The 24,932-nt window shown below is 54.0% G+C and overlaps 7 protein-coding genes across 7 annotated transcripts; 2 read left to right on the top strand and 5 right to left on the bottom strand.

Annotated features, from left to right (window-relative positions):
- Nucleotides 1-134: 134 nt before the first annotated feature.
- Nucleotides 135-1,565, bottom strand: BROUX77_003395 (uncharacterized protein; the record flags this gene model as incomplete). The annotated part of the gene is made up of 1 exon (XM_073748041.1): nt 135-1,565. The coding sequence occupies one exon, from the start codon at nt 1,563-1,565 to the stop codon at nt 135-137; it is 1,431 nt and encodes a 476-aa protein (XP_073605820.1).
- Nucleotides 1,566-1,615: 50 nt separating this feature from the next.
- On the bottom strand, nt 1,616-2,917 carry BROUX77_003394 (uncharacterized protein; the record flags this gene model as incomplete). The annotated part of the gene is made up of 1 exon (XM_073748040.1): nt 1,616-2,917. One exon carries the CDS (start codon nt 2,915-2,917, stop codon nt 1,616-1,618), a length of 1,302 nt encoding a protein of 433 aa, XP_073605819.1.
- A 1,208-nt stretch (nt 2,918-4,125) lies between these two features.
- On the top strand, nt 4,126-6,275 carry BROUX77_003393 (uncharacterized protein; the record flags this gene model as incomplete). Its single annotated transcript, XM_073748039.1, has 2 exons — nt 4,126-4,635; nt 4,947-6,275. 2 exons carry the CDS (start codon nt 4,126-4,128, stop codon nt 6,273-6,275), a joined length of 1,839 nt encoding a protein of 612 aa, XP_073605818.1.
- A 56-nt stretch (nt 6,276-6,331) lies between these two features.
- BROUX77_003392 (uncharacterized protein) lies at nt 6,332-10,658 on the top strand (the record flags this gene model as incomplete). Its single annotated transcript, XM_073748038.1, has 2 exons — nt 6,332-8,593; nt 9,078-10,658. The coding sequence occupies 2 exons, from the start codon at nt 6,332-6,334 to the stop codon at nt 10,656-10,658; spliced, it is 3,843 nt and encodes a 1,280-aa protein (XP_073605817.1).
- A 225-nt stretch (nt 10,659-10,883) lies between these two features.
- BROUX77_003391 (uncharacterized protein) lies at nt 10,884-20,536 on the bottom strand (the record flags this gene model as incomplete). The annotated part of the gene is made up of 3 exons (XM_073748037.1): nt 10,884-14,267; nt 14,561-15,223; nt 15,782-20,536. The coding sequence occupies 3 exons, from the start codon at nt 20,534-20,536 to the stop codon at nt 10,884-10,886; spliced, it is 8,802 nt and encodes a 2,933-aa protein (XP_073605816.1).
- A 632-nt stretch (nt 20,537-21,168) lies between these two features.
- Nucleotides 21,169-22,074, bottom strand: BROUX77_003390 (uncharacterized protein; the record flags this gene model as incomplete). The annotated part of the gene is made up of 2 exons (XM_073748036.1): nt 21,169-21,801; nt 22,048-22,074. 2 exons carry the CDS (start codon nt 22,072-22,074, stop codon nt 21,169-21,171), a joined length of 660 nt encoding a protein of 219 aa, XP_073605815.1.
- A 221-nt stretch (nt 22,075-22,295) lies between these two features.
- Nucleotides 22,296-24,698, bottom strand: BROUX77_003389 (uncharacterized protein; the record flags this gene model as incomplete). Its single annotated transcript, XM_073748035.1, has 1 exon — nt 22,296-24,698. One exon carries the CDS (start codon nt 24,696-24,698, stop codon nt 22,296-22,298), a length of 2,403 nt encoding a protein of 800 aa, XP_073605814.1.
- Between the last annotated feature and the right edge of the window lie 234 nt (nt 24,699-24,932).

Raw genomic sequence — 24,932 nt, 5'->3', positions numbered from 1 at the left:
ATTGTCGAACGCCTATAAAGCAGAGCCAGTTCCCCCATCTTTAGTTTAGATTTTCTTCTTCCTTTTCTTTCTTTTCTTCCCTATGTTAAAGATAATAAACAGCATTTGGTCATAACTATGAGATTCTCTCATACTTAGTGAAACCCGTCACAAGCGACGGTGGAGTATTCGGGGACAAAACAGCGGTAGAAGTTGGCAAACCCAAGAAAACTACGGACTCCGCGGACAGACGTGGGAGCCTCCCATTCCTGGATAGCTTTGACTTTGTCTGGGTCTGCACGGATGCCGGAGCCGGGTTCAACAATGAAGCCGAGGTACTTGATGGACGGGGATTCGAATTCACTTTTATCCCAGTCAAGCTGTAAGCCAGCATCTCCGAGAGCGCGGATGATCTGACAGACAAGGTTACGGTGTTCTTTGCGGGAGTCAGAGCTGTAGATCACTACATCGTCGAGGTAAGCAGAGCAGGAGATACCGAGCCAGCGGGAGAGCACATGATTGATAAAACGTTGGAAAGCAGCAGGAGCACCAGTGAGGCCGAAAGGGGTGACTAGCCATTCATACGCTCCGAGATGGGTGCGGAAGGCCGTGTAGGCTTCACTACCTTCTTTCAGGCGGAGACGGTGGAACGCGGAGATTACATCGACCTTGGAGACGTACTTGGCGGCAGCGATGTCACGGAGGGTGTCGTTGATCAGTGGTAACGGGTAACCATCCTTCTCTGTGACGCTGTTCAGGGCACGGTAGTCTACGCAAAAACGAAGACCACCACCAGGTTTCTTCACGAAGATGACAGGAGCACCTCCCTCAGCACTACTGGCTCGGATAAAGCCAGCGTCGAGCAAGTCGTAGAGAGTTTTCCGGAGCAGCAGCAGTTCTTCTCGGCTCATTGAGTACAGAGGGCACGAGGGCGGGGACAAGCCTGGTTTAAGGCGGATCTCTGTATCAATGCCAGGGCGGTTCGGGGGGAGCTCGGAAGCTTTCTTCCTGTCGAAAGCGTCGATGACAGGAAGGAGCCACTCGGGACAGTTGGCGCGGGGGTCGGTGTAAATTTTGGCCTTGAGGGCCTTCTCAATGTCGTGAAGAGTGGCGGAGAAGATGCGGACATTGTGAGAACGGCGGGCTCTGAGGTGAAAGGCGCGGACGGCGTGGGCAGTAACAGGGAGGACATCGGGATTGGCAGTACAGTTGGTAAGACGAAGGGGAGTGGGCAAGCGGATGAAGACTTCGTTCTGGGCAGGGCGGAGGGAAGCGTCGTGCTTGGCAATCCAGCCTTGACCCAGGATGAGGTCCTCAGTCTGACCAGGGACGATGTAAGCGTAGAGTTTCTCGTCCAATCCTCCGAGACCAAGGTCAAAAACGGCGACTTGATCGATGACGGGTGGGTTTTGGTCATTAACTACTTGAGCAATTGGACGAGGGCAGATGGGCAGGATAGTAGCGTGGGCGCGGGTGGCGGTGCGCGGAGAGACGGTGGCAAGACACAGGCAACCGGAGTCGACGAAGGCAGAGGTAGAACAAGTTTTATTGAGAACAACATCTATATAGGTACCTCTAGCCCCCATTTCCTCCCGAGCGATCTTCTCTCCTTGGGGCTCTAGACGGCGACGTTCGCCTAGAGCTCTCCATTTCCCGACATGTCGCGGGACGCGGGCGTGGGCACAGGCAGGGGCAGAGCTGGGGTCGGCGCAGCAAGCTGGGGAAGGTTGGTGGAGCGGACAGGGACGGTAGTAGTGGGGACAAAGTTCAGTGGACAGTTCTGGCGCAGATGGCCAGTCTGGCGGCAGCGGAAGCAGGCGCGGTTGCGGCGGAGGCGCTCGCGCTCCTCGTCGGTCAGGGGCTGAAGGGCCGTGGCAGTGACAGTGGGAGTCCAATCCATAGCATCGGGGTGACGAGCAGCAGCCGACGGGGGAACGGAGGAAACAAAAGGGCCAGCAGGAGCAGGGGAAACAGGGTGGGCAGCGTACGGAGAGTAGGTCGTGTTATCAGTGAAAGCGGAGTAGTGGCCGCGGCGGGGACGAGGTAGGAATTGCTCAGCCTTGGAAGCGACGTTTTGCATGCAGTTGGTAAATTCAGGGTACGTCGCGGGGACGTTGACATAGACCATCGCTTGTCGGAGGGCAGGCGCCATGGCGGTTTGCAACTTCGAAATGCGGTTGCGGTCGCCAATGATGTTGGCGTCCTGGAGGACTTTTTCGAAGCGGGGCAGGAACAAGGCGAAGGGTTCAGAGGGTCCCTGGCGCATGTTGTCCAGGTGGAAGAGAGCACGGTCAGCAGCAAAGGGGTCGATGAATATGGAGTCCAAGTACTCCAGGAACTGGTGGGGCCCGGTGTCGTTCAGCAAGCCCTGCTCGAAGTACGCCACGACGAGGTTCTGGGCTTCTACCGTCATACGCGCAAAAAGGTACGCGTATTGCTTGCGGTGGTCACCGATTGACTCGCTGTCCAGTGCAAGCTTGGAGCGGGCACTCAGGGCCCAGACGCGGTAGGCAGAGCGTTGGCCGGAAAACAAGGCGATATCCGGGAGGGCACGCTTCCTCGGTTCGAGGTTTCTTTCCGTAGTTGCAACGGGCACGGGAGCAGCGGGGACAGCAGTGGGGACAGGGGACGCAGGGACGACGGCGGGAGCGGAAGTAGCGGTGGCAGCACGGGCAAAAGCTTGGAGATCGGCGATGGCCTGATCTCGTTTTTGTTGGCCACTGTTGAACTCGTCGCGCAATTGTTGTTGCGCGTGGTCGTGCTTCTCGTTGAGCTGCTGGATGGCTTGCAGCAGATCTTGAAGCGACGGGGCCGCCGGGGCTGGAACAGGGACAGTAGGATCGGACATGGCTGTCGGAGGAGGCTCAGAGTCGAAGAAGACGGTGTTGTTGGAAGTGGTGTCAGAGTCGGGGTCGGTGGTAGGTGCACAGTAGGGCATGTGACGGTGGAACAAAAGAGGAACAGAGAGAAACGATGTACAGGTGGCGGGTGGTAACGAGGAAAAGGTACGAAGACAGGGTAAAAGAAACGAGGACAGTGTAAACAAGGGTAGATCTGTTTCTATTGTAAGGCTTTACGGTCTAAAGGAGAACGCTTTTAGAACAGCAGAAATAAATTAAGAAACAGATAAAGAGAAAAGACTAATGTACAAGAAAACGGGCGGAAACAACACTATCTATATACGCGCGGTAGAGGTATGACGCGTACCCTTGACAACGACGGTGTGCACACGGGTTTGGCAGGCGGTGAGTAACGGCGGTGTGCAAGGCGGTGTGGACGGCGGTGTAAACGGCGGTGAGGGCGGAGCCTGTCATGAATAGCTATCCTGACACTGCTCATGCTAAGGGTTATGCATGAGACCTACCCCACTCTTCTTTTCCACAACGCCGAAGGTCGGCGACCTATGAAGATGCGCTTATGGCACAGGTTGGTCTGTGTAGATCGTGAGTTGATCAACGGATATGAGGTTGTCGTGGGATGTGCTGAGCACGGGTGCTCTGATAGACGTTGTTCTGCTGCTGCGGAGTTTTCTTGTTGCAATTGCCATTGCGTGCTTAGGTGGGGGTTGTTATCTGGTTCGATTGTTACGAACCTGTTACGTCTTGTTTACACGAGACTTATCTTTTGTTCGTAGTTAGATGTTGATTGTTTCTAGCTTGGGAAGACAGAGTTTTGTCAGGAGCGCCGACAACATAAATATCGTCGTCTCCTGCCCTGAGTTGATCAGGTTTACTCTTGTTCTCCAAGCTTAACAATCACATGCACTTGCTTACCTTCTTCTTCTTCTTTATACCATTCTGTTCTTGCTTTCTTTGCAGTTCAACCTTTCTTCTTCTTTGAAGTGTGTGAGTGTTCCTCCTCCTTCCTCTTTGTGCCGCTCTATTCTCAGAATAGCCATCTAAGTTGTGTGTTGCCTCTTCATCTCAACCGACCATACGTCTTAGCACTCTGTCTAACTGACGTCTTCCTCCACAGGCCCGACTGTCCACCTCAGGAACCTATCATTGTCCCGAGTCGTTGGCTGTACCCGGAACCCTAATCCTTTCTTCGGGCCCTATCCGTAATAGAGCCTGAGCCTACCTCGATCCATAGATCGTTACAGGTACATTCACGTCGCCAGTCACGGTGATGTGGTGTCCCGGGCACATGGGCATAGCGGGGAACGAGATTGCAGACGCGGTTGCACGCCAGGCTCTCGAGAGTGATGATGAACGCAAGTTCAGCTCACTGGGCAGTGTCTTCGCCAGGGTTAGGAGGTTTACCATGGACAAGTGGGAGACTCTCTGGGCTTTTGAGCGAGACACCGCCGCTGGTCCCTCCCATGGCTCGCACTACCTGCGTACCATCGGTGGTGATCCAGTTCTCCGTGCTAAGGCGCCCAAGGTTTCCGGACCAAGATGGCTAACCTCGGCGTACTTCCAGATGAAGGTGGGTAAAGGCAACTTGTTGCCCTATCTGCTGCTCATCAAGAAGACGGACTCGGACCGGTGCCGCCGCTGTCAAGAACATGAAAGCGAGAGCGTTGAGCATGTGCTGCTGCACTGCGCCGCATTTTCTGCAGAGCGTCAAGAGATGGCCATGGCGTTGAGTCCTAAGTCGCTAGATCTCCCGACGCTCTTCAATACGAATAACGGAACCGAGGTGCTGCTGAAGTTTGTTCGCAAGACGGGTTTTTGCACAAAGGCCTGGGTAGAAGGTGTGGGGAGAAGAGAAAGTAGTGGTGTGAGGAGAGTGGAGGAAGTTGAGGAGTGAGGAGGCGTTGGTGCTTGTGTCTTTGGACAAATTACTGTGTCGAACACGACGTATTTCCTTTGTCGTTGATTTTGCTGGAGTTTGGATGTTGTTTTATTGTACCTTGCTATGTGTAGATTTACTGCACCTCGCCATAACCCTATCAGGTTCCATGCGAGTAATGAATAAAAAAAAAAAAAAAAAACACCAACAACGACCAGACGATTCCGGCGAAGCGCGCCCGAGAGATTGCTCTCATGTTGGAGCGCAAGCGCCGGCGCGACGAGCAGAACGCCGCCATCATGAACGAGGTCTTCCTTGTTCTAGAACGACTCAAGGAGTCAGCCTCCGAGGCCCAGCTGATGCGCATCCTGCGCCAGTTTGGCAACGAGTGCGGGCTCGTCGTAATGTCGCGCCACGACCACAAAACGCTGGTTGAGATGGAAGTCTCAAAGGCTGCCCGCCCCAAGCCAGCACACGAGGCTGCAGCCGTGGCTGCGTACAGCGAGGCTGCGACACAGACACCTGAGGTGCCAGCCGCGCCTTCTGTCCTGGGCAGTGAGCCCTGTACCAGAACCACTGGGGAGCCGGTTTTAGAACCCCCCTGCAAAAAAAACGCCACCCCTGCGCCTAAGGCCAATAAGCGCAGACGCCGCGGCAAAAAGGCCAAAAAAAATGCTGCGACCGCCGCAACCGCCGCAACCGCCGCAACCGCCGCCACTGACCAGGCTGATGCTATGGTCATCGACACCGCTGGCGACCAGTCCAGCACACCCGACACCACTACCTCGACCACCACCTCGACCGCCACTACTACTACCGATGACGCCGCCTCGCCTCCCGCCCCGGACACGGCTATGGCTGATGCCGACGCGCCCACTGAGTCCCCCGACACGTGGACCGTAGTCGCCAAGCGCGCCCAGAAGAAGGCTGCCGACAAAACCACGACCCCCGCCCCCAACACGACCACCACCACGACCACCACGACTGCCCCTCGCGAGAAAACGGCCGTCGTTATTGTCACCACACCCGAGTCGAGAGCCAGCGCGCTGCCCCAGCGACGCGTGCGCGACGCGGTGAACCGCCTTCTTGGCAAGACTGCAGTGTCTGCGGTCCAGCGCACCAAGGCGGGCAACATCTTGCTGCACGCTGTGGACAGTGAGGCCGTCAGATTGATGACCTCCAATCTGCAGCGCGTGGTCAAGGAGCTGTCCTGCTTTGGCGCCTGCGAGTTCACGCGCGCCACATCTCCCGGCTCCAGAACACACAAGTCGTCAAAGCTCTGCTTTGTCATCCACGGTGTGCCGATTGAAGACGGTTTCGACAGTCTCAAGGAGCTGCCCAAGGACATGGCGGACTTCAACGGCGTCAAGATCTCCGACTCGCTGCGCTGGCTTGTGGTCCCTGCCAAGGGTAAGCAGGCTGGCTCGGTGGTCGTTGAGGCCCTGACCCAGGCTGACTACGACAAGTGTGTCGGCAAAAACGTCAACGTTGGCGGCGCTATTGTCCCAGCAGTGCCCTACGTTGACCGCAAATCTACGACAGACGGCCCCCCTCGCCTATGAAAGAGGGCCCTACGGCCGGACAACGTCTACGCATCCTTCAGCACAACGTGCACAAAATGAAGGCTGTTCATGAGACAATACTTGAGGCTGCTGCAACCGGAAAGGCGGACATTGTCTGCATCCAGGAGCCTTATACCATAAAACTCAAAGCTGGGTATAGAACATTGACGCAGCCGGGCTTCACCCTGGTTGTGCCGTTTAATGTTAGGAATCTCGAGGCCATGCCTTTGCGCCCGCGGGTCCTGACCTACGTCCGCCAAGGCCTGCCGTTTTCTGTGCTGTTCGAGTTTGGCGATGCTGAGAGTGATATTCAGACCCTGCGCATCCTTGCGTCGGAGCCGTTTTCGCTTCTCAATGTCTACAACGAACGCCAGCTGACTGTGCAGCCTGTCCCCGAGACCCAACCCCGGCCCTATACCATTGAGCGCACCAATCTTTTATCGCGCAATATTGACACCAGTACTTTGCTTCTCGGCGACTTCAATCTCCATCACCATTGGTGGAATTCCCAGCGAGAGCATCCCCACGAACCACGAGCTGACTCTTTTGCTAACTGGCTGATGTCGCAGAATGCCACCCTGATTGTCGACGACGACTACGTTGAACGCAACGGCGGCACATACGTCAACAGCAGCACGACCTCGGTGATCGACCTCGCATTTTCCCTGCGGTCTCGACCGGGCCTGTTTACGAACTGGAGGTATCTTCAGGAGACGGGCTCCGATCACCGGGCCATCAGTTTTGATTACGTCAGCACCACCACACCCAAAACCCTAACACGTAACCCGGCGTTCAACACCAAGACGGCCGACTGGTCGCTGTTTCGCAAGGAATGGCTGGCTGGCCAGGCTGACCTTGAGCTTCAGCTGTCCCTGGCAGAGATTTCTGCAGACGGTGACGCAATGGCGCGACTGCTTTCCGAGGCCCTGCAATCTGCTTGTCAGAGGTGCATGTCAGTGAAGAGGCACAGTGCCCGCGCAAAGCCATGGTGGACGCCCGAGCTACAATCACAACGTCAGGCCGCATCGCGCGCAGAGAGAAGATACAGACGAGGCAGGCTGTCGCTGGTTGAGTTTCATTCGATTCGCAACAAGTACACCCATGCTGTCGAAGATGCTAAGTCTACTCACTGGACTACCTTTCTTTCTGACGCTGACAACGAAAAGGTCTACACAGCCTGGAAATACACCAAGCCAGCCACGGCGAGTTACTTCCCCCCCATCCAGGGGCCAGACGGGTTAGCCAATACCCCCGAGGAGAAGGAAAAGGCTTTCCTGACGCTACTGGGTGCTACGTCTAGCGCAGGTGTCGACCCCCGACCTGACGTTGCCGATACACACGACCCCCATCACGACCCCCATCACGACACCCCCCCGAACGACACCGACCGAAGCATATACCCCTGGCCTGACCTTACAGACCACGAGATCAAGGAGGCAATCATGTCCGCCAACGCCAAGAAGGCCCCCGGGCCCGACGGCATGAACGCCAAGATCATCCAGATCGCCTTTGAGGCCCATCCCGCGCCCTTTCTCTCCGTCTACAAAGCCCTGTCTCGCCTCGGAATACACCCCACACTCTGGAAGCAAGCTACTGGGATTGTGCTCGCGAAAGACGGAAAGGCTGATTATTCAGTCGTAAAGTCCTACCGCATCATCTCACTGCTCAACTGTCTAGGCAAAGTGCTCGAGAAAGTCTTTGCGACCCGCTTAGGGTACCTCGCTAATTGCCATGACAGCTCGCTTCTAGACGACACTCAACTGGGAGGCCGCAAACAGCGTTCAGCCATGGACGCCGCTCTCGTATACGTCAGCCACCTGCAGAAGGTCAAGGAGATGAAGCTCGTTCCAAGCACTCTCTTCCTTGACGTCAAGGGCGCTTTCGACCACGTGTCAAAGCCCTGCTTGATGCGCAGCTTACGTGAGCTCGGTCTTCCCCTGGTGTTCCGAAAATGGGTTGCTTCGTTCCTCCAGGACCGTACTGTCGGCCTGCACATCGAGGGTCAGCCGTTTCCGATGACCCCGGTTAACATCGGCATCCCCCAAGGTTCCCCCATCAGTCCTCTACTCTTCCTGTTGTATGCTCGGCATATAGTGGCTCGGGTGGCCGGCGACACACCACAACTTCAGCTGTCGTATATAGACGACTTCAGCGTAACCGTGGCGTCCAAAAGCCCGAGGCGTTCGGCGGCGCTTCTCGAAGAACTCGTGACGGAGCTGCGGGCCAAGGCTCGCGACTACGGCATTGAGTTTGAAGAGAGCAAAACTGAGCTGATCCACTACACCGATGCTGCAAAATGGGCCTCCCAAACTGTCCGAGTAGGTGATGTCACTGTGCGTCCCCAAAAGATGGTCAAGTGGCTAGGTTTCCATTTCGACAACAGACTTTCTGTGACGGGTTGTCTAAGTACGGAGAAAACTCATAGTTAGGTCCAATGCTGTTTATTATCTTTAACATAGGGAAGAAAAGAAAGAAAAGGAAGAAGAAAATCTAAACTCAAGATGGGGGAACTGGCCATGCTTTATAGGCGTTCAAGAATCCAGTTGTGTGGGCCCCACCGGGGCAATCGGCCCTATGACCCCTGTCCAAGAAAAGTGGGGCATCATCCCTGTACACAAAAGTGGATCCCGATCCACTTGACACAAAAAGTGGGGCCGGCCCCTGGTCGAATAAAAGTGGGTCGACAAACCCTAACCCGAAAGTGAACCCAACTTCAAATCACACAAAAAGTGGGTCAACATGGATCAGCCCAAAGATGATCCAACATCGGGTCCACGACCCGTAACACTTTCGTTTAAACAGCACGTCCAGGCACGGACCCAAAAGGCTGAGATCGCGTTCCGCGGCTTGCTTCGGCTCGCTTCGAACACGCGTGGACTGTCCATCGCGGCACTCCGTCAGCTCTACATCTCCTGTGTGGGTACCGTCGCCGATTACGGATCAATTCTCTGGTATGACCCGTCAAAACCCCAGCTCAGTCTGCAAAGGGTATACCAGAAACTGCAAAGCCAAGCTGCCGCCCGTATCCTAGGTACATTCCGCGGTTCACCAACACGCGCCGTCGAAGTCGAGGCCGGCCTCCCGCCCCCCTCTATTCGATTCGCCAAAGCACGCATGGCCTACGCCGCTCGCACTCTCCGCCTCCAACGCAACCATCCCGTCCGTGTTGCGTCCCAACCCGACAAGGACGAGCTTGCCCCCGATGACTCAGACCTGCCTCTCCTGGGGCATAACATGAGTGTCAAGACTCGACTCGGCTGCATCATGCGCGAGTTGAAGCCATTGGTGGCAGGCATGTGGAGACGAGAACGTCGCCGACAGGAGTGGGATAGTCCCTGGCAGCCGCCACTGACCGACCGCATCTCCATCGTCGTCGACCCTGGACCCAAGGAGGACGCTGCCGTCAGGCATGCCCAGTTCTTGTCAAGACTTCCGAACGATGCCGTCACCGTGTATACGGACGGCTCCAAAGAAGGCTCCAGATGCTCACTTGCAGCGTGCGTGGTCGATACCAAAACCGGTGAAATCAAAACGAAAGTCAGTCACCGACTGCAAGATGTGGAGGTTGCAGACTGCGAGAGCGCCGCCATCGTGGAGGCACTCACGCTCCTCGCCAAAACAGAAAAAATAACAAAGCAAGCTCGCCCCTGCTATGTGTTTGTCGACAGCCAAGCTGCCATTGCGCGGCTCCGCAAGCACGGCCACTTCGCGTGGCAGGCCCGCCGCGTCCTCGGTACATTCACGTCGCCAGTCACGGTGATGTGGTGTCCCGGGCACATGGGCATAGCGGGGAACGAGATTGCAGACGCGGTTGCACGCCAGGCTCTCGAGAGTGATGATGAACGCAAGTTCAGCTCACTGGGCAGTGTCTTCGCTAGGCTTAGGAGGTTTACCATGGACAAGTGGGAGACTCTCTGGGCTTTTGAGCGAGACACCGCCGCTGGTCCCTCCCATGGCTCGCACTACCTGCGTACCATCGGTGGTGATCCAGTTCTCCGTGCTAAGGCGCCCAAGGTTTCCGGACCAAGATGGCTAACCTCGGCGTACTTCCAGATGAAGGTGGGTAAAGGCAACTTGTTGCCCTACCTGCTGCTCATCAAGAAGACGGACTCGGACCGGTGCCGCCGTTGTCAAGAACATGAAAGCGAGAGCGTTGAGCATGTGCTGCTGCACTGCGCCGCATTTTCTGCAGAGCGTCAAGAGATGGCCATGGCATTGAGTCCTAAGTCGCTAGATCTTCCGACGCTTTTCAATACGAATAACGGAACCGAGGTGCTGCTGAAGTTTGTTCGCAAGACGGGTTTTTGCACAAAAGCCTGGGTAGAAGGTGTGGGGAGAAGAGAAAGTAGTGGTGGGAGGAGAGTGGAGGAAGTTGAGGAGTGAGGAGGAGTTGGTGCTTGTGTCTTTGGACAAATTACTGTGTCGAACACGACGTATTTCCTTTGTCGTTGATTTTTGCTAGAGTTTGGATGTTGTTTTATTGTACCTTGCTATGTGTAGATTTACTGCACCTCGCCATAACCCTATCAGGTTCCATGCGAGTAATAAATAAAAAAAAAAAAAAAAAAAATCAAACTTCGGACTCAAGCAGTCCTCTCGCCACGGCACTCACACCTCAACGTCGGCAGTCTCCTGCGCTCGCAAGAATTCTTCTAAAGCAGCCGTTTCTTCCAGCGCCTCTGTAGGTTCCCAAGTGGGATCTCGCCAACCAACCCATTTCACCAAGTACTGGGCTGGTTCGTCTCTCGTGGCTGGCCGGTGTTCCAGGATCTTCTCGACTTCGTATTCCTCAAAGCCATCGATCTCGACTGGTCCGGGGCTCGATACGTGCGGGTCTTGTGAGGGCCAAGGGTCGTTCGGGTGGTATTTCAATCTGTCGGCATGAAACACGTCGTGTCCTCTGGCACCCTTCAGGTCAAGACGGTAGCTGTGGGAGCCTACAGCCTCTAAGACCTGGAGCTTCTGGTATCTTGGCCGGAGTCGCTTGCCTGGGCCTTCTTGCTGCACAGTATGGGAGCTTTTTGCCAACCAAACCCAGTCGCCGGGCTGGAAACGTCGATGTGGTTGTCTGTGTCTGTTCGACTGTTCCTCCATAGCAGACTTGGCGGCGCTGAGAGAGGCTTTGGCCCAATCCGTGTGGTCTGCCAAGCTCTTCAGGATTCTTGTTGCTTGAGCTATGGGACTCGTGTTGGCTGCAACGGGGGCTGCTAGGGGGGCAATGGCGTCGGGCTGCAGCTCAACCAAGTCAGGACTATAGCCGTGGGACAACGTGAACGGGGACGTCTCTGTTGAAGCCGCTGGGGCTGCGTTCAGGGCAAACTCCACAATTGGCAGGCAGTCTAGCCAGTCTGAGCGGTCGTGTAGGAGTTTGGCCATCTTTGTCTTCACCTCAGCATTTGTCCTCTCAGTGGCCCCGTTGGTCTGTGGGTGGTAAGCGGTGGACAGACGACGATCGATCTTCAGGGTGGTACAGAGTCGTTTCCAGAACATGTTGGCAAATTGGCGGTCAGAAGCAATGCTGTTAGGAAGACCATGGCGAGGGTAGTAGACTTCCAAGAAACGGCTGGCAAGATACTCGATATCCAGGCTGCGGCAGGCTATAAGGATGACACCCTTGGACAGATGGTCCACCACCGTCATGACGTGCTTGTAGACTTTTCCTTCCTTCTTGCACGGCGGGAGAGGGCCAATCAGATCTATGCCAATGTCACGCCAGATGCGGTCAGGTACCGGAAGGGGCTTCAGGAGACCTTGCTTGAGCTGGCGCATGACGTTCGTGCTACCGCAGATTTCGCAGTTGCGGCAGAACCGTTTGACATCCGCTGTGTAGTGCGGCCAGAAGTAAGTCTTGGAAACTTCCTGACACATGATTCTTTGGCCGGGGTGGACTAGTGTCACGGAATCGTGAATCTCTTGTAGCAAGGCTGTCCTCAGAGGTTCCCACTGGGGTACCCACAATCTTGATCTGTATCGCAGTCGACCTTCGGAGTCCAATGAGCATTCGGACAGTGACACTCGCCAATTAGTCTTCAAGCTGTCTGGCCATTTGGGCGCCTGAGAGGCAACCACTGCGCATGCTGCCGCATAGTCAGAGTCGGCTGACAATGCTTGTTCCCACAGTGTACTGAGGGCTTCCTTACGGAACGGGGATGGCAGTGTAACGCGAGCAGATCTGACTTTCAGGGCACCGTCGGGCAAACACTGGAGGAGCTGTTGGTTGCGAGCTTGTAGGCGGGGATCATCGGGACCTGAAGGCATGTGAAGACGGGAGAGAGCATCGGGCAGTGGGGACAGTTTCCCGGGACGGTGTTCCAGTGTTAGGTCAAACTCGCTTAGCAGGTTAGCCCAACGAGCTTGCCTCTCTGTTAACTGTTGCGCAGAGGTAAAATGCAACAAGTTCTTGTGGTCTGTTAACACTCGGATGGGTCCCTGGGCGCCACGTAACTCTCCTCTCCACTCTTTCAGGGCTCGGACAATTGCCAACATTTCTTTGTCATGGATCTCATAGTTGGACTCGGCAGGAGACAGCTTCTGGCTGATGTAGGCACATGGAAACAGGCCATCTGGATGCTGCTGCAATAGGACAGCTCCAGTGCTGTAGCCTGAAGAGTCAGCTTCGACAGTTGTTGGCAGAGAGTGGTCGAAGAGGCGCAAGACGGGCGAAGCACAGAAGAGATCTTTGAGTGACGAGAAGGCAGCTTGGCATTCTGGAGACCAGACGAAGGGAACTAGGTGACCAGTCAGTGAAGTGAGAGGGACGGCTACTTCGGCAAAGTTCTTGATGAACGGGCGGTAAAAATTGGCAAATCCTAGGAAGCCACGGAGCTCTTTCTTGGAACTGGGTACGGGCCAGTCTTTCACTGCTTGCACCTTGGCAGGATCCATTGTTGCTTTTCCAGGCTTGATGATGTAGCCCAGGTACTTGACTTCTTGTACACCGAACTCGCACTTGTCGATGTCAACCGTCAGTCCGGCCTTCACGAGCTTGGCTAGGACGTGGTTAACTTGTTCCTTGTGCTCGTCGAGGGAGCCATCGGTGTACACTAGAATGTCATCAACGTAAGCAGAACAAAACAGTTCGAGGTACTCTTGCAATACGGAATTCAGGAAGCGTTGGAATTGGGCAGGAGCATTGGACAAACCAAACGGCATCACGTTCCATTCAAAGGAGCCCAGGCGCGTACGGAAAGCGGTCTTCCATTCGTGGCCTGGCTCGATACGAATATTATGGAACGCTGCAACGACGTCAAGCTTAGTGAACCACTTTGAACGGCTGATTTGGCGTAGTGTTTCCTTGAAGTTGGGTAACGGGTATCTATCCTTCTTCATCAGCTTGTTCAACAGACGGTAGTCCACGCAGAATCTAAGTCCACCGCCAGGTTTCTTGACGAACAGGATGGGGGCAGCAGCAGTGGAACTACTCATTCGAATGAACTTCTTGTTCAGTAGGTTCAATAACGTTTGGCGCAGTACTATCAACTCATCATGAGAAAGGCTGTACAGTGGTCCCCAGGGAGCTTCCGAGTCAGGGACAGTTAGATGAATCTCGTGGTTCATCCCGGGACGCAGCGGCGGGAGGCGGCGCGTGTAGAGTGCTTCTGGGTCAAAAGCAACAACATTCTGTGGGTCTATCCAACTGGGAACCTTTTCCTTCCAGTCATCTGTAACAGGCTCGTTCTCTCGGGCCAACTTTTCCAATGCTTTGTTGATATCCTGTATGCTCGCAGCAAAGACCTTCAAGTCCTGGTGCAAGATCTTGCTGACACGTGCAGCTTTCAATTCCGTAGGGGTGTCCAAGTTCCGAATGGTCGAAACAGAGCGAGGGACGGAGAAGTGGGGGAGCACCAAACGGTGCCGGTTGCAGTCTATTAGGGCGTTGTGGTGGCTCAGCCACGGGTATCCAATAAGAAGTTCGTCATCATAAATGTCGGGTACGACAAGGGCAAGGACTTCTTCCCGGAGGCCGCCGAGATCCAGCTCGAAGCGGGCAGCCTGAGTGGCCACAGAAGAAGGTTGGTCATTAAAAGGTTTTAGGGAAAGGGAAGTTTGCAGCGCAGAACAAGGTAGTTTCAATCGTTTCACGAGGGCCTGGGATATGATCAAGGAGACTGTATTTCCGGTATCGACTAAAGCTACTGAGTTATGAGAGCCGTTGATTACAACGTCAACAGATAAGGAGCCTCTCACAAGCAAAGGGGACGTTCCCTTCTTGTTCTTACCCCTCCGGGGGCGACTGTCACCGGAGGGTCTCAGTTTTCCGACTGAGCAGTGGGCAACTGTACGACACCGAAATCGGCATCCAGGTCATCGTCTAGCTGCGGCGGCGTGGGCACGTGTACACCGCGGACACGGGCAGGAGGCGCGTTCCGGTTGGGAGGCACATCGTAGGGGCATTCCCGTACAAAGTGACCTGAGGCGCCACAGCGGATGCAGAGGCCAGCGCGACGACGTCTCTCTCGTTCCTCTTCACTCGCCCAGCGGGCAGTGCGGCGGGCAGCAGGCGTACGAGTAGGCTGGGGGGCAACGCGACGGGTTCGTTCCCAGTCCATGGCGTCGGGATGGCGGTGGGCAGCGGGGGCGGACGGGTAATAACCGGAGCGGCGGCCAGAAGTCGACTCGGCATCGAGCTTACGCTGCCGCAGTTCCTCGGCAGCTAACACGACCCGGTCTAAGTACTCCGAGAAGACCCGGGGAGGGAACGAGTTCGCCACGTATTCCCGAATGGGCGTGTCGAGGCTGTCCTTCAGCCACCTAATCTTCTGTGAGTCCGCCGCGTCCAGAGCTTTGGCGCGGGTCAGCAGGTCCTCAAACTCCTGCAGATGGACCTCGATCCTTCTGCCTCTCTGCTTTAACCGCGAGAGCTGGTCTTGTGCCTTATCTACGGCAACTTTGTCCTCAAACGCTCCCTGCAGCTCTTGAAGGAACCGGTCGCAGGTGTGACGGGTTGTCTAAGTACGGAGAAAACTCATAGTTAGGTCCAATGCTGTTTATTATCTTTAACATAGGGAAGAAAAGAAAGAAAAGGAAGAAGAAAATCTAAACTAAAGATGGGGGAACTGGCTCTGCTTTATAGGCATTCAGGAATCCAGTTGTGTGGGCCCCACCAGGGCAACCAGCCCTATGACCCCTGTACAATAAAAGTGGGGCATCATCCCTGTACACAAAAGTGTGTCCCGACCCACTTGACACAAAAAGTGGGTCGCACCCTGGTCGACTAAAAGTGGGTCCACAAACCCTAACCCGAAAGTGGACCCAACTTCAAATCACACAAAAAGTGGGTCAACATGGATCAGCCCAAAGATGATCCAACATCGGGTCCACGACCCGTAACATTACCCCCCTCCTCTCATCCGTGTGCGGGGGCCTGTCATAGCGCCAGTCTGTGGCTCTCCAACGTCATCCTCATCTCCAAACTCGGCTTCGAAAGTCTCCAGTGCTTCCGTCTCCTCAAAGTCGGCTCGCGGTCTCCAGTCTGGCTCTGCATACCCTGCCCATTTGACAAGTACCTCTCTGCGGTAGCCTCTTCCTACGCGTCTCCGGCGGCTTCTCAAGATTCGCTCGACCAAGTATTCAGGCTCTCCATATTCGTTCTCTTCGAGCGCGGGGGGTTGCGTGTCGTCGGTCTTTTGGGAGGGGAGTGGATTCCCGGCTGCTCTCTTGATCAGGTCGACATGGAACTTCGGGTAGATATTCGTAGGCACATCAAGCTCGACAACGTGGGGAGATACGACTTTCGTCACTCGGTATTTGGCGTTGACCCACGACATTTTCTTGGAAATCTGGGGTGTCGAAATGTTCTTTAGCTTGAGCCACACTAGGTCGCCTACTTCGAAACGTTCTTGGCTGCTGCGTGACTTGTTGGCCTGATTCTCCATTTCTTGCTGTCGTGACGCCATGGCGGCTTGTGCCAACTCCCAGCCTTCACGGAATCTCTCAACGAATCTCTCGGCGTCTTGCTGTTCCAGTGTCTTCGGCGACTCTTCCGGTTGGACTTGCTCGATCGTGTCCACATGGTAGCCGTGGGTGAGGAAAAACGGGCTCACCCCCATGGACGTATTGCGGTTGTTGATGGCTAACATTGCGGCAGGCAACAGTTCCGGCCAGTCGTACTGGGAATAGGTAACGAACGCTCTCATGTACGCCAACACTTCCTGGTTCATCCGTTCCGTGGCTCCGTCTGTCTGGGGATGGAATCCCGTGGATAGTCTTCTCTCGATGCTGGTTAAACGACATAGGCTGCTCCAAAATTCGCTCGTCCAGTTGGTTCCTCTGTCTGACGTGAGGGCGTGTGGGAAGCCGTGATACTTCCAGTGACATTGCAAGAATCTCTCGGCGCAATGTGTCGCGGTCATTGTTGTCATCGCTTCAAGGGTCACAGCTCCTGTCAATCTGTCGACAATCACCATCAGGTATCTCGGGTCGCCGGGCTTCCGTGCCGGCAGTTCAGTCATGAAATCGATTCCCAGCTCTGAATGTGGTCTTTCCGGTATCGGCAGTGGTCGTAGTAGTCCTTTCTTCCGTTCTCGCCAAACTTTGGATCTTCCGCACACGTCGCAGTTCGCACAGAAGCGACGTACATCTCTCGAAATACCGGGCCAGAAGAAGTCGCGTGATAGAATGGCAAGCGTGCCGTCTCGTCCCGGGTGGCCAGTAACGTGTGAATCATGTGTACTCTGAATCAACGCTGTCCGTAGGGGCTCCCAGTCTGGTATAAAAAGCTTCTGTCGATATACAAGGGCGCCTCGGTTGTCGAATTCACATTCGGCTATGGATATAGCCACCTTCTTGGTCAGTGTCGGGGGAAAACTTCTCTCTGCGGTCGCTAGAGCCTTGTACATTTCGTGGAAATCGCTGTCCTTCGTCTTTGCTTCGTCCCACAGGCGCTGTAAATCTTGCTGCGAAAATATCTGGTCTCCGTGGGGGACAATGTCGGTTCTCTGAACGATCTCCGCCGGGGACAGAGCTACTGTCGTTGCTTCGGGAAGCCAGTGATCCTTGACTAGCTTCATGATTCGAGATTTGAGTCGCTCATCATCCTCGCCCTGGGGGGTGTCCTGCTCTCGTCGACTCAACGCATCGGGCTTTCCGTTCTTGACTCCTGCTCGAAACTCCAGTTGGAAATCATACTCTGAAAGTGTCTGTGACCACCGAACCTGTCTCTCCGATAGCTTGCGCGTTGTCATGAAATATTGAAGATTCCTGTGGTCGGTAAGAATCTTAAACGGGGCTCCAAGACTCTTTAGTTCGCCTCTCCATTCTTCAAGACACTTTATGACAGCCAACAACTCTTTATCATGGATCTCGTAGTTGACTTCGGCGGGGCTCAGCTTCTTTGAGAAAAATGCAACGGGGCGGAGGCTTCCAGTCTCGTCGACCTGCGACAGCGTACCTCCCAGTGCCCATCCTGAGCAGTCGCACTCTACTATTGTAGGCCGTTCTTCATCCCACATTGCTAGCACGGGGGCTCTCATGAAGTCGTTCTTCAGCTTCTCAAAGGCTTGATTTTCTGTCTTGCTCCACTTCCACGGCTCTTCTTTCTTCGTAAGTCGAACTAGCGGCGCTGCAACTTCGCTGAATAACGGGATAAATTGGCGGTAAAAATTCGCAAAGCCAAGAAAACTGCGGACGCTTTTCACATTCGTCGGAGGCTGCCACTCGCGGATTGCAGCCACTTTAGCGGGATCAACTTTTATCCCCTCTCCGGCCTGGATGATAAAGCCCAGGTACTTCGTCTCGGTCACTGCAAACTCGCACTTGTTCAGGTCTAAACGTAGACCAGCATCGCCCAATCTCTCCAACACAAGGTTCACTTTTCTCATGTGGTCCTTGTGACTTCCGTCGGTGTAAATTAGTACATCGTCAAGGTACGCGGAACAAAAGTCGTCCAAATAGTCGCGGAGCGTGCTGTTGATGTATCGTTGAAACGTGGCGGGTGCTCCGGATAGTCCAAAGGGCGTAACTAGCCACTCGTATAGGCCGAACCTGGTCCGGAAAGCGGTTTTCCATTCGTCGCCTTCTGTGATTCGTATCTTGTGAAACGCGGCGCGGACATCGACCTTGGTAAAATAGCGTGCCTTGGCTAGCGCTCTCAGAGTTTCACTGATTAGCGGCAGCGGGTAACGATCTTTCTCGGTTATGTCGTTCAGTGCTCGATAGTCCACGCAGAATCGCAGACCGCCTCCGGGTTTCCGAACAAACAGGACAGGGGCGCCTCCGGGGGAGCTGCTAGCGCGAATCCATCCCTTGTCTAAGTGGTCTGCGAGCGTCTTGCGCAGAACCAATAATTCATCTCTCGACATGTTGTACAGGGGGCCCCATGGGACCTCTTTGTCTCGTCCTTGTTCGTCTTTCTTCATCTTTATAGCGTGGTCGATGCCTGGTCGGTTGGGCGGTAAATCTCCTTCGCCATCGTCTAGGAAGATCGGTGCTAAATGCTTGAGTTCCTGCGGGAGTCTCTCGGAAATCTGTTCTCTTGTGAGGCGGGCTTTCACTTCGAGGGCCTTGTTGATGTCTTGAATGGAGGCCGAAAACACTTGTAGCTTCTGTTTGCTCTTCCTTCCTCGTCGAATCTCTGCGGCAAAAACTGCTGCCATCACCATGCTTGCTTTGGGGGCGCCAGCGTGCGCTTCACGCCAGCCTTTCTCTCGGACAATAAGTCGGTCTCCTTGATCCTTGAAGGTAATCATTCGCTCTTTCGCGGAGTACACGACGTCGTTCTTCTCCATCCAGGGCTTTCCCAGGATCATGTCGTAGGCTAAATTCGGTATCACGTAACCGTAGACTCTCTCTTTGCGACCGTCGATATCAATGTCGCACACTGCAATTTCTGAAATCCATCTCTTCTTCGTGTCGTTTTCTGCAAGTAGTAGCTCTCTTCTCTTCACGGGGATACGCTGGAGACCCCGTCGCTTGACTAAACCTTCGTCAAATGCTGATGTTACCAAGCATCCAGTGTCGAGCAGTGCGTCACAATAAAAGAAGTTGTTGACGAAAGTCTCGATCAAAAACGGTGTGGAATGCATGTGGTTGACTGCATCAGCATGGACGATGTTGGTGCCGGTTCTCTTCTTGCGTCTTCTCTTCTTTAAACTCAGGGGCCGAAATTCGTCTGGGTCTACTCTTGTGTCCGCATCGTGTGGAACACTCTCGATAATCTCGTCCATCGGCTCTGAAACTTCTGGAATCATTGCATGGTTCATTCTCGCTGGTCGACGACTCGGGGCAAACTTCGGGCAGTCAAGAGACCGGTGGCCCGTGGCAAGGCAACGGAAACAGGCGTTGCCAGACTTTGCTTTCTCTTTTTCATCTGCAGATCTCCAAGGTGCACGGGGTTTGACGGGACGGGTGCGTTGGCATTCATTGCTCGGGAGCGGCGTGTGGAAGGCGTTGACACTCATTGTCACGTGTTCTTCATCATTGTCGGGGTGCGGTTGCTGGTCCACGACGCTCGGGGTTACAACTTTGGCGGACATTGTTTCTGCTTTCGTCTGGCTGTACCACGTCAAAGTCTTCGACGGGTCCTTGGAACTATATCCTGGTAGCGCTTCCACTCGTCCCGCTACTCTCTTTACTTTCTCAACCCATCTTGGGTAGTCGTCGTTGGGGAGGTTTTTGACTGTGAGGTATACCTGAAGTGTCGAGTTTATGGCGGAGTTCAGGTGTAAAATCTTAACGCGGTCGGGCCAGTCCAAACCTCCACATAAGCCAACTTGGTGCTCGAAATCTTGTAGGAAAGACACAAAACTCTGGTGACTTCCCATCTGTATAGCGCAGAGCTTCTGGCCTGCCTTCTGGATCGCGTCCTTGTCTTCAAACTGGTCGTTGATGTGCTGAAGAAAACTCTTCCAATCCCAATTGTGTATGGCGCCATCGGTGAACCATTGTTCTACTCTCGCTTGTTGCTCAGCGTGAATACTCATGAAAATGCTGAGACAAATTGCTTGGGAAGACCCGATGACGTGAGCTGCGATTTGCGCGCGGACCTTCAACTGTTTAAAATATCTGGGGAAGGACAAAAGCTTTCCATCCCACTCTGGCCACGGTGCGTTGTAGCGGTGGTTAATCATCGGTTGTGAAGGTGGTAGGGCAAGTGCAGGCGCGGGAGGAGCCGGGGCTTGTAGTTTCGCGTGGTTCTGTAGTATCATCTGGACTATTGCGAGTTGCTGAGGCGTAAATACCTCTAATCCTGGGGTATTGGTGGGCTGCTCCTGTTGGGAGTCGCGGGGTAGCCCGGACAGAACATCTTCTGACTTGTCGTTCATCGTTAAAGTATGCTATCTCACGGCCTGAATGCGAGTCTTAGCTTCTTTCGTCACGTGCGGAACGTGGTATTCTTCGCTTAAGAACCTTGACACTTATGCAAGGTCGGCGGACTTCGTGTGGTGGGGGGACGGGAAGCTTCCTCACAGGCTTCTAAGAGAACATAAGGGGTAATGAAGCTTCCTCACAAGCTTCTAAGACAACAAGGGGTCATGAAGCTTCCTAACAAGCTTCTAAGATAACAAGGGGTAGTGAAGCTTCCTCACAAGCTTCTAAGATAAAAAAAATGTGATGTTAAAGATAATATGTGACGGGTTGTCTAAGTACGGAGAAAACTCATAGTTAGGTCCAATGCTGTTTATTATCTTTAACATAGGGAAGAAAAGAAAGAAAAGGAAGAAGAAAATCTAAACTAAAGATGGGGGAACTGGCTCTGCTTTATAGGCATTCAGGAATCCAGTTGTGTGGGCCCCACCAGGGCAACCAGCCCTATGACCCCTGTACAATAAAAGTGGGGCATCATCCCTGTACACAAAAGTGTGTCCCGACCCACTTGACACAAAAAGTGGGTCGCACCCTGGTCGACTAAAAGTGGGTCCACAAACCCTAACCCGAAAGTGGACCCAACTTCAAATCACACAAAAAGTGGGTCAACATGGATCAGCCCAAAGATGATCCAACATCGGGTCCACGACCCGTAACAGCAGGAAACGGGGCCGTCGTCTGTTAGTCGGGTCTTGATTGACCGCATGCGGCTGCGGGCCAAACCCTCGGCCTGGGCATAGATCGAGACGATGAAGTCTCGGTCGGCCACATGGCCACGCTCGCAGTGCCATATTTCCAGGACCTGGTCGAACCAGGCGTCAAATTCCTCGGGCTCGGTGGAACTCAGCGAGGGAATCTTGTAGCGCAGTTTTGCGCGACCATTCTCGTTACCAGCCGCTGAGGCGGCGGCGGCAGCAGCAGCGGTGGCGGTAGCAAGCGCTGCTTGGGAGGCTTGGGTTTGGGCGGCTGCCTGCTGGGCGGCTTCGCTCTGGTTCTCCAGCATAGCCAGCATCTTGGCAAACTTGCTCTCCAGCTTGGCGAACCGTTGAGCATATTTGTCCTCAGTGCTGTCGACACTGGGGACAGGGGAGCTTGCGTAAGCGGCCCGCATGTCGTCGGTGGTGCGGCCACTCATGTTGAGAGTTTGTGTAACAGTAAAAAATAATGTGTGATGAAGATTGATAACGGGTTTGGGGAAAATAAACGATAAGACTGTTGAGAACTGTAGGGGCAATGCAATCTGTAAAAGCTGTATCTGTACCTGTGGCTGTAAAGAACTGTAGAACTGTAGAACTGTAGGGCTGTAGCGAAAAAGAAGATCGCAATATGATGTAAGGGGCCAAGTCGTAAAAGGACGTAGAAGGGCAGAAACAGATATATTGCGATGGAGAGAAGAAGAAAGAACTAACTAAAACTAGGAGAGAGCAGCAGCTCTTTATACTGCCTGGGTAGAACAACTGAGGCCTACCTGATTGACCCAAACGTGGTGAGTCATCGGGCGTTCGGATCAAGGCCGGTTGGGCCACTTGTATTCGGACCGTCAGTAGTCGGGCCTTTGCGGACTCGGACCACCGACACTCGAACCACCGTTGCTCAAGCCACATCGGCTTCAACTCGGGCAATCAGGCAAAGCCTTGACCCGGGTCTCCCAGACCCTAACACCTTTTCTTTCTTTTCTTCCCTATGTTAAAGATAATAAACAGCATTTGGTCATAACTATGAGATTTTCTCATACTTAGTGAAACCCGTCACACGGAGCGTGCTGTTGATGTATCGTTGAAACGTGGCGGGTGCTCCGGATAGTCCAAAGGGCGTAACTAGCCACTCGTAAAGGCCGAACCTGGTCCGGAAAGCGGTTTTCCATTCGTCGCCTTCTGTGATTCGTATCTTGTGAAACGCGGCGCGGACATCGACCTTGGTAAAATAGCGTGCCTTGGCTAGCGCTCTCAGAGTTTCACTGATTAGCGGCAGCGGGTAACGATCTTTCTCGGTTATGTCGTTCAGTGCTCGATAGTCCACGCAGAATCGCAGACCGCCTCCGGGTTTCCGAACAAACAGGACAGGGGCGCCTCCGGGGGAGCTGCTAGCGCGAATCCATCCCTTGTCTAAGTGGTCTGCGAGCGTCTTGCGCAGAACCAATAATTCATCTCTCGACATGTTGTACAGGGGGCCCCATGGGACCTCTTTGTCTCGTCCTTGTTCGTCTTTCTTCATCTTTATAGCGTGGTCGATGCCTGGTCGGTTGGGCGGTAAATCTCCTTCGCCATCGTCTAGGAAAATCGGTGCTAAATGCTTGAGTTCCTGCGGGAGTCTCTCGGAAATCTGTTCTCTTGTGAGGCGGGCTTTCACTTCGAGGGCCTTGTTGATGTCTTGAATGGAGGCCGAAAACACTTGTAGCTTCTGTTTGCTCTTCCTTCCTCGTCGAATCTCTGCGGCAAAAACTGCTGCCATCACCATGCTTGCTTTGGGGGCGCCAGCGTGCGCTTCACGCCAGCCTTTCTCTCGGACAATAAGTCGGTCTCCTTGATCCTTGAAGGTAATCATTCGCTCTTTCGCGGAGTACACGACGTCGTTCTTCTCCATCCAGGGCTTTCCCAGGATCATGTCGTAGGCTAAATTCGGTATCACGTAACCGTAGACTCTCTCTTTGCGACCGTCGATATCAATGTCGCACACTGCAATTTCTGAAATCCATCTCTTCTTCGTGTCGTTTTCTGCAAGTAGTAGCTCTCTTCTCTTCACGGGGATACGCTGGAGACCCCGTCGCTTGACTAAACCTTCGTCAAATGCTGATGTTACCAAGCATCCAGTGTCGAGCAGTGCGTCACAATAAAAGAAGTTGTTGACGAAAGTCTCGATCAAAAACGGTGTGGAATGCATGTGGTTGACTGCATCAGCATGGACGATGTTGGTGCCGGTTCTCTTCTTGCGTCTTCTCTTCTTTAAACTCAGGGGCCGAAATTCGTCTGGGTCTACTCTTGTGTCCGCATCGTGTGGAACACTCTCGATAATCTCGTCCATCGGCTCTGAAACTTCTGGAATCATTGCATGGTTCATTCTCGCTGGTCGACGACTCGGGGCAAACTTCGGGCAGTCAAGAGACCGGTGGCCCGTGGCAAGGCAACGGAAACAGGCGTTGCCAGACTTTGCTTTCTCTTTTTCATCTGCAGATCTCCAAGGTGCACGGGGTTTGACGGGACGGGTGCGTTGGCATTCATTGCTCGGGAGCGGCGTGTGGAAGGCGTTGACACTCATTGTCACGTGTTCTTCATCATTGTCGGGGTGCGGTTGCTGGTCCACGACGCTCGGGGTTACAACTTTGGCGGACATTGTTTCTGCTTTCGTCTGGCTGTACCACGTCAAAGTCTTCGACGGGTCCTTGGAACTATATCCTGGTAGCGCTTCCACTCGTCCCGCTACTCTCTTTACTTTCTCAACCCATCTTGGGTAGTCGTCGTTGGGGAGGTTTTTGACTGTGAGGTATACCTGAAGTGTCGAGTTTATGGCGGAGTTCAGGTGTAAAATCTTAACGCGGTCGGGCCAGTCCAAACCTCCACATAAGCCAACTTGGTGCTCGAAATCTTGTAGGAAAGACACAAAACTCTGGTGACTTCCCATCTGTATAGCGCAGAGCTTCTGGCCTGCCTTCTGGATCGCGTCCTTGTCTTCAAACTGGTCGTTGATGTGCTGAAGAAAACTCTTCCAATCCCAATTGTGTATGGCGCCATCGGTGAACCATTGTTCTACTCTCGCTTGTTGCTCAGCGTGAATACTCATGAAAATGCTGAGACAAATTGCTTGGGAAGACCCGATGACGTGAGCTGCGATTTGCGCGCGGACCTTCAACTGTTTAAAATATCTGGGGAAGGACAAAAGCTTTCCATCCCACTCTGGCCACGGTGCGTTGTAGCGGTGGTTAATCATCGGTTGTGAAGGTGGTAGGGCAAGTGCAGGCGCGGGAGGAGCCGGGGCTTGTAGTTTCGCGTGGTTCTGTAGTATCATCTGGACTATTGCGAGTTGCTGAGGCGTAAATACTTCTAATCCTGGGGTATTGGTGGGCTGCTCCTGTTGGGAGTCGCGGGGTAGCCCGGACAGAACATCTTCTGTTTTGTCGTTCATCGTTAAAGTATGCTATCTCACGGCCTGAATGCGAGTCTTAGCTTCTTTCGTCACGTGCGGAACGTGGTATTCTTCGCTTAAGAACCTTGACACTTATGCAAGGTCGGCGGACTTCGTGTGGTGGGGGGACGGGAAGCTTCCTCACAGGCTTCTAAGAGAACATAAGGGGTAATGAAGCTTCCTCACAAGCTTCTAAGACAACAAGGGGTCATGAAGCTTCCTAACAAGCTTCTA

This window comes from Berkeleyomyces rouxiae (assembly GCF_048999995.1).
Source record: "Berkeleyomyces rouxiae strain 22BRR77 chromosome Unknown BrBRR77_ptg000003l, whole genome shotgun sequence".
In the NCBI taxonomy this organism is placed as follows: domain Eukaryota; kingdom Fungi; phylum Ascomycota; class Sordariomycetes; order Microascales; family Ceratocystidaceae; genus Berkeleyomyces; species Berkeleyomyces rouxiae.
The sequence above is the reverse complement of the archived record's forward strand: the minus strand, read 5'-3'. Positions and strand labels throughout refer to the sequence as shown.